We start from the raw sequence: 8,616 nt of genomic DNA, 5'->3' as shown, positions 1-8,616 counted from the left end.
CTGTAGTGTGACATGCTATATCTAAAACAATTAATTCAACATTTACATTCGTTCTATGCACTTTTTATGAAATTATATAAAATTCGAGACTTAAATGAATATTTGCACTTGTAACTATTTAACTGCAAAATAAAAAATAGAATAAAAAGAATAATATTAAGAATAATATTAAATGGTAAACAGTTACAGCACCTAAAAATATAAACTGTTATGATATTTAAGAAATCTAGTTTAAAAATCTAGTTTACTCTGAGTCTACAGCAGTGGCGGCTGGTGCAAAAAATATTTGGGGGGGCACAAAAAAAAAAAAAAAAAAACAATTTAGAAATGCAGGAATGAATAGGCTAATTGTTAAATAACCATTTAACAAGTGATATAATAATGTATCTATCTAAAACATGGAAAATTCAGTATTTAAAGCATGCCATAGGGCTGAGATCTAAATAAATAAATAAATCTGTATTTAATTAAAAAAAAAAACAATTTTATTTAAGATCCTGCCCAATATTGTCCTAGAAACAATGTTCATATTGAAGGCTATAAAAACAAACATGAATGTAATTGTGTAGTATATGCTATAAATTAGTGCAAAAAAAGGGGTCAAATCACATTAGGCCTAGGCTACATTCTAAAATTGTACCTTTACAATCTAAAAACAAAATGTTTTTTGAAGCAGAAATTAAATACAATAAACTAAAAATGAAAATAAATAAAAACAAAAGAACAGACTAATAATTATTATTATTTTGATTACCCTACAATAGTCACTTTACACAGTTACTGCTATCGTACAAATACACTTAGTTGTAGGTTCGAAATTCTACATAATTATGTTCGTCAACAAATATTTTGAGCAAAATGTATTTTACTCAGATTGAACTCCGTCTGTTCGGCGCGCGGCGGCGCTCGTTCACGGAAGTTTGTGCTTGCTGAAGGCTCGTCCACGCCTGACTGCAAAATGGAAATATTTTCTCGACTTTCTAACTTTTATAGATGGAGAATATGTCTGTGAAAGTCATGAGTCCGCCATTGTCACATAACATTAATTAAAAATCGCGCCACTACTGGCCAAGCCCTCATTTGAGCAGTATGGGGGCGACAAAAAAATCGCCCATTGCGGATAAGAATTGAGGACGCTGATTGGCTAAATTTTATGTCACATCTTGAATATATTTATATATTGAATAGGCATTTGACTAAATTCTACAAAGACCCACCTCCTTTGGGCGATTTCTCGATTGCCCCTCAGCTGAAATTGAGTGGTGCACACAGAGAGGACATATGGTGATTGTGAAAAAAAAATATTTTCCACAGATGATTTTCTAATATATTACATCATACAAATATACATTTAAATAATTTATATGATTATAATTTTGCGTGTGTGGTTCAGGGAGGGCGGCGCCCTAGCGCCCTCTATTGGCCAGCCGCCACTGGTCTACAGTATATTAGGGATGTTTGGCATTAAAAATGTCTGTAATTTAAACATGTCAGTTCCAAATATACCTATCCCTCCCGTTTCTACTGTCAACAAATGAACACATAAATTAAAATAAATAAGGAAACCTAGAAGATTTAGCTCTATAAACGAATACAGAGAAATTGTGTCACGTCCTTTGTGTGACATTCTGGTGCTGGTTGCTGCAGGAACGTTTGACGCGTGACGTCACGAGCTTTGCGGCGCTCTCAGACTGACAATGAAAGGAGGTGATAAAGGAGGAAAGGATGATGTACAGGATGGGCAAAATATGTACACTCAGAGGAACTAAGAATTAAATCTGAAAGGTTTTGGAGATTCGACGACTGCTGTTGAGACATTTATCACAATTCAGGTAGTGAAACAATTCGACAATCTAGGTTCTCAGTTCTTCAGAGACAAAAGTAACGTTATATTTCTAGTCTTTGCTTTATCGTAGCCGTGACTAACGCCGTTCACTTGAAGAGGACAGTTAATCTGTGGAGCGCGTATCATCCGGACGACGATAAATGTTTATATGATTTCCACATTAACTGGGGATTCCTCACTTGTGAGTATCCAGACAGAGTCATTTATCTAGACGGTATCTAAGTCATGACATTATCATGTTTGATGATATAGACTATTGGCTACAAGGTGGGTTGTAATGAAATATAGATGTTCATTTTTAATGACTTTTTTTAGGTTGTTTGTTTACGCAAGGTGTACGTTAGGTACCGCAGAAGATGCGGAGGAACGTCATGACGATATGCGTAGACACGCCCATTACAAAAACAAACCACATGATCTCATATTTTACGATGAACACTAGCATGTGTGTGACGGCTGTTCGGTGTGTTTTATAATCTCTATATGTACACATATCTAATACCTGTACAATATTTATGTAATTCATTATGTAAGATGAGTTTTATTCCACAGATGTGTGATCTGAGCTGATAGGCAAATGGCAAATATCATGTCTGTTGATTTAGGTCAGGGTTTTTTAAACGTTTTGTTGCCAAGGACACCCATATATGACCATTCTTTTGCAAGGCACGCCACTTTTTTTCTTCAAAACACCACCAACAACAAAAACTTTATATATATATTTATATATCTCTCAAAGCCTTGTTTACCACTTCTTTCTATAAAGGCATCTCTCTCTCTCTCTCTCTCACACACACACACACACACACACACACACACACACACACACACACACACACACACACACACTCACACACACTTGTTTGTGTCATTATATTAGTGAGGACATTGCATAGACGTCCATTGATTTTATTTCAGGTTACATGATATTTTCTATTACCTACCCCTAAGCACAACCCTCACAGAGCCTATGTGTTTATAGGCTAATGTGTAACTTATCATTACTTAACAGCAAAACTATCAAGAATGATAAGAACTGATGCAACAATTTCTGAACACTAACCATTGTGAGCACGAACAGTTACAAACTGACTTATTTATTTGTGGTTGTTGAAACATTCATCCACAATATCCTTCACTCTAATACTGAATCGTAGTGTGTTATAATTTTCAGTCTCACTGGTTTTTGTTGTTTATAGAGGGCCAAAGCTGGACATGTTCTAGTATTCCATTAAGAAATTGCCAAGCTGGACGAGTCCAGTTCTGAGTGCTCGAGAACAGACTCTACAGAACCCGTGCACCTCGGACCCATCCCAGAAGAGCAGTATGTAGGTGAAGGAACGGAGGAACCAGTGCCTCTAGTGCCACATGCCCGCTACAGGGACGCAGAAACAATCACAGGTCATAACATGCTTCATTTCATTACAAGATGCATAAGATGTACTACTGTTGATTTTCACATGTCTCTGCTGTAGATGTTTGTAACAGCACAGAACTCCCTGAGGTGGAGATTATCAGTCTGTTGGAGGAGCAGTTACCGGTCTACAGGCTGAGGGCAGACAGCGTATATGGCTATGAGCACGACGACTGGATCCACACGCCTCTCATCTCGCCCGACACACGCATAGACCTCACCTCAGAGCAGATTGAGGAGACCCTCAACTATTTTTGTGAGTCAAAGAGGCTTGCTATCATTATAAATATTGATGACCACTATTTGATTTAGAGTCTGTCTGCTCTAATATTATATTTATAATGGTAAAGGCTTAAAATTCTATACTTTTTATGACTAATTCAATTAATTACAATGTCCTTAGTTACTACTGTTACTTATATAGTAACAGTGACATGTGGAAAACATAAGAGAGAGTAGAACCTAAAAATGACAACAATATTGTACAGTACATCATACTAAAAGAGTTTAGTTATCATTTTATTAAAGTAATTTTTAATTAATAATAACAATCAGCTCATCAGTAAGCAACGCCTGTTGGCCTAGGGCCAGTTTAAGAGAGTTTCGGACAGTTGATCTTACATTGATTGATCTTGTGCATGTTTTTATGCCTTGCACACAAATTTATTTATTTATTTTTAGCAGTGCATTTGGCATCGTTATTGCAAATTGTGATTATTTAAACTTTTAATCTAGCTGGCTAGCAAAATGAAAACGTAAGAATGACTTGTGCTTTTTTTTTTGAGAGCCAGAATTACAATCAAAAATGTTAAAATTCTTTCTTACTTATGCTTTTGTTAAGAAAATGTAATATTTAATGAAAAAAAAAAAGTAAATGTTATTTCTGGCACATCTAAAAATGCTTTGCTAAAAATTAAAATTATAATTTTGTGGTAAAGCTGGCAGAAAAAACAAACATTACTTTTGAGCCTTGTGCTTTTTTTTTTTTTTTGCCTGAATAATTGTTAGATTAGAATTATTGCTTGTCCGCTGATCCCTTAACTTTTATCTGGTGAAGTGAGTTGTGCTCTTTGATATTTTTAGTTATGATCAAACACTTTTCCTAGCCATATGATATGATATTGCTGATTTTTCAGTTTTTAAAAAGCCTGTGTAACAGAATATGTACTGAAGATATATCAAGGTCATTGTGAAAAATGAACCGTGTTTTCACTGACATGGCTCAACCAGTAGATGATGCTGGTTTCTTTCTTCTGTTTCCCCACACTGTTTTTCTAAGTGAGGTACAGTTTAAAATATAGTCAACTAATGTAAAGTTATAGCTGATCACAGCCCATATATTATGTAAGATATATACTTCAGCATTAGAGTTATTGATGTTTTTGATGTTATTGCAATAGAGGAATTGCTGTTTCACAGGCCTTATTGTTTTCTCAGTTGCCTGAACGGTATATACCATTGTTACTTGTGAACTGTTTTGTTGAAAGTTAAAGCATATAAATGTTACACATTAATATGAAAATGTTTAGAGTAAAAGATAAACTACTTTTCAAAAGTTAGGGGTTGGTAAATTTCTTAATGTTTTTGAAAGAAATCTCTTATGTTCACTAAGCCTATATTTATTTGATCAAAAATACACAGTAATATTGTGTAATATTGTGTAAAACAGTAATATTGTGAAATATCATTACAATTTAAAATAACTGTTTTCTTTGAATATTTATTTGAATTTATTTTAAAGTGTAACTTATTCCTTTGATGGCAAAGCAAAGCTCTTAAAAAATCATTTTAATAATTTGATTTGGTGCTCAAGAAACATTTCTTAATGCTGCTTTTGTTTTGTTTTTTTACTGACCTCAAAATTTTGAACAGTAGTCTACGTTTTATCCACTTTAAATAGCTATACATTTTGCTGTTTACCCCCAATTGTTTATACTAAAAATTTATCTTCCTTTTTTTTTTTTTTTTTTTGCACTGTACTTCTCTGACTTGTAAACAATGACACATATTCATTAGCATTCTGAGAATTTGTCTAATTAACCTTTCTTCAACCCTTTACATAACTTTTATAGATCTCCCCTTCGGGATATCAGACATATCGATAAGGGAGTCTGACGCACATGCATCAGTGTAAAAAGGACTTTAGCACACAATTTCTTGATTGGCTGCTGCATATACAAGTATGTCACATCAGCAATAATAAGCCATTTATTTTATGATAATTCAGTTCACTTTAAAAAAAAAATAGTATATATCCTGTAGATATATATATCCTGTAGATATATAAATAGTATATATATATATATATATATATATATATATATATATATATATATATATATATTTTTTTTTTTTTTTTTTTTTTTTTTTTACAGTGTAAGCTTTAGAGTAAATAGATTAACAACAGTATGTTTATAAATAAAGTCACATGTACGATAAGAAGGGCAGACTAATTGCATTGTGTAAGTTGTACAGTAAATTAATTTTCTAATTTAAAATGCTTCTTGAGGCATTTTAGAAAATTAAATTGAATGTTAAATATTTCAAACATGTTCAGTTGGACATTTGTATACAGCTCTTGACTCAACCCCATCTGAATAGCTCCTACTGAGTCATGTTTACCATCTGAATCATGCCTCATATCAGCTTTCTGTGCAGGCAGAATATACTGACAAAGACAGAGAAATCATCTGTGCCTGAGCCATAAAGAATGATAATGTAGTAAGTAGTTCATTTTCTTTTTCTGACAGACTCCGCAACCGTATTATATTTCATTTTCTGGATGGATAAGGAATTATTCCAGTCATGTTTATCTTTAGTTCTGTCATGACAACTCTCGGGATATTGGTATGACAATTGAGATTGCCATGGTAATGGATATGACAATTATAGTTCAGATAATTGATAATATAGATCAGACACTGCTGCTGCAGAGCAAGTACCGAGACTTGCTACTGGCAATACATTCACAGACATTGCTGTGAGCATGTAAGACATGCTGCTGCTGCTGCACAGCTTCACATGTAACATACATGATTTACCCCCCATAGCAGATCTATACAGGTGGAGCTGGGGAAAGAGGAGGGTTCTGAAAGCGTGCTGCAGGCTGCTAAAAGCAAACAATGCCAAATATTTGAATGTTTGAGCTAGGGCTGGGCGATATATCGCATGCGATTGTCACGCGCATTTCGTCAGTAAAGCCGGTTCCCTGATTACCGCTAAATCGCCATCACCTGCTTTTAAATGGAGCAGCATTTAATAGACAGAGCCGTAGTTCACTGACAAGCTACGCAATATTGCGTTCATTATCGAAGGCGATTCATCTGCGATAATGAACGTGATATTGCGTAGCTTGTCAGTGATCTACGGTTCTGTCTATTAAGTGGCGCTCCATTTGAAAGCAGGTGATGGCGATTTTGCGGTAATCAGGGAACCAGCTTTACTGACGAAGTGCGCATGACAATCGCATGCGGTATATCGCCCAGCCCTAGTTTGAGCAGCATGCTCATTGGCCGCTGATGCAACAGCAACCAATCAGCTGTGCTGTGTAGATAATGATGAGATCGCTACCAAATGAGTTAAAGACCCATCAGCCTGCATCGTCAGAGTTTCAAGACAGAACTAGGTAATTCTGTCATGACAACTCTCGGGATATTGGTATGATAAATGAGATTGGCATGGTAATGGAAATGACAATGTTAATGTATTTGGTCTGGCGGAATAGATCTGCTACGCTGCTGCTGCTGTACCGAAATTTGCTACTACCAATATATCCACAGACATTGCTTTGAGCATATAAGACATGCTGCTGCTGCTGCACATGTAACATACATGAATTAACACCCCAACAAAGCAGGAAACAGAAAAAATGGCAGAGCCTTCTTCAACACAAAAATCTAACAGATCACAGGTGTACTGGAAATGCCAATAAGCTGTGGTGCAACAGCTGAAGAAGACTATTGCTATACATTGTAAAGCACTTTTACCTTACACAGTTAATGGGAGATTTAGACAATACAAGTACTATACATGTGCATTTGAGTGAGAAACAAGCTGCTGCTATACATAAATCTGCACAATGATGACATAGACAGGAAGGGATAGACAAACACCCCCAAAACAGCAGATCTATCGCCAAGACATATGTACTGCATTTTTTTCTGTTTTTTTTTTTTAATTATTATTTTGTTTTTATTGGGACCACATGTTTTACTATCTATGTGTGCCTAGTAGGGCTGTGAATCTTTGGGTATACAGTGAATCGATACGATTCACGATTCATAGGTGTTCGATACGATTCAAGAATGATTTTTGCAAATTCAGAACAATTTGATTCAAGACGATTAATTCGATTCGATTCTGCATTTTTATATGCATTAATTAGGGTTATTGAAATGTTTCCCCAAATGTGTCTTATTCAGGGTGTGAATTACACAGTGGCCTTCAGGAGGTCAGAGGAGAAGGTGTGCACTGCAGAGCAAATGGGTGGAGCTTACGTTAGCTCCCCCTCGCTAGACGTCCAGCGAGGAGGAGCGAATGTACAACCACACCCTATCCTACCCTAACCCTACCCACAACTCTATCTCTCCACCCCATTGGACATCCAGAGAGGAGGAGAGTTGTTTCCCTCCACCCCTCTGGACATCCAGAGAGGAAGAGCTGGCCATCATAGTCTCTGCAGAGTACCACTTGGGTCAGAAAGTGGGGGCAAAAAAAACTTTTGTCCATTGTTAATGTTAGTTCTTGTTAGTTCTTAATGATGCTACATAACTTTATTTTAGTTGCCTAAAAATTGGCATTTGTAGAAAATTACTTAAGCCAAAAGGCTTTAAAAGTATTGTTAGTTCATGTTAACTATATTAATGGCTACACAACCTTTTTAAAGAGTTCCAGGTACATTAAACATACTAATGCTTACATGGAGAGACTACCCTATAGAATATCATGCACTTTCCCAGCTAATCCTAAACTAACTTTTCTTAACGGAATAGTTAAGAAAACCCTCTTTGTTCTCTTTATACGGAGCATATTCCTATTTCACGATGATTCAGAAAGAACACGCGCTGGGTGTCTACTGTTGCTATAGTAACGAACGCAACTTTAATGCGCATCTGATTGATAAACCACGTGCTCTTATTTCAGTGTTGTTAATGTTGTAGTTATTTCAGCAGATTCCTTCGCACATTCAGTTTAACAACATAAAGTTAAATTTCATTTAACATTTATTGGAACTATGCTTATGCATTTAGACACTTACGCTGCATCCCAATCATGGTCCCAATTCGCCTACTTATACTACGTCCTAAAAGTATGTACTGTTTTTGTAAAGAAAAAGTACATACTTTTGAGTGTGTAG

At 35.5% G+C, this 8,616-nt stretch overlaps 1 protein-coding gene across 3 annotated transcripts in view; it reads left to right on the top strand.

Moving 5' to 3' along the window:
- The first annotated feature begins 3,082 nt into the window (after positions 1 to 3,082).
- Positions 3,083 to 8,616, top strand: part of trak1b (trafficking protein, kinesin binding 1b) — a 30,618-nt gene continuing 25,084 nt past the window's right edge. The window contains exons 1-3 of one of the 3 annotated variants that reach the window (XM_048202213.1): positions 3,384 to 3,516; positions 5,333 to 5,440; positions 5,919 to 5,981. In XM_048202213.1, the coding sequence (XP_048058170.1) occupies position 5,981 (1 nt within the window). In that variant the 5' untranslated portion in view covers positions 3,384 to 3,516; positions 5,333 to 5,440; positions 5,919 to 5,980. Of the gene's footprint in view, positions 3,248 to 3,321; positions 3,517 to 5,332; positions 5,441 to 5,918; positions 5,982 to 8,616 lie in introns of those variants that run through there. The other 2 variants (XM_048202215.1, XM_048202214.1) reach the window with 2 other exon arrangements.

This window comes from Megalobrama amblycephala, linkage group LG9 (assembly GCF_018812025.1).
Source record: "Megalobrama amblycephala isolate DHTTF-2021 linkage group LG9, ASM1881202v1, whole genome shotgun sequence".
In the NCBI taxonomy this organism is placed as follows: Eukaryota; Metazoa; Chordata; class Actinopteri; order Cypriniformes; family Xenocyprididae; genus Megalobrama; species Megalobrama amblycephala.
This window is presented reverse-complemented; position numbering and strand designations above follow the sequence as displayed.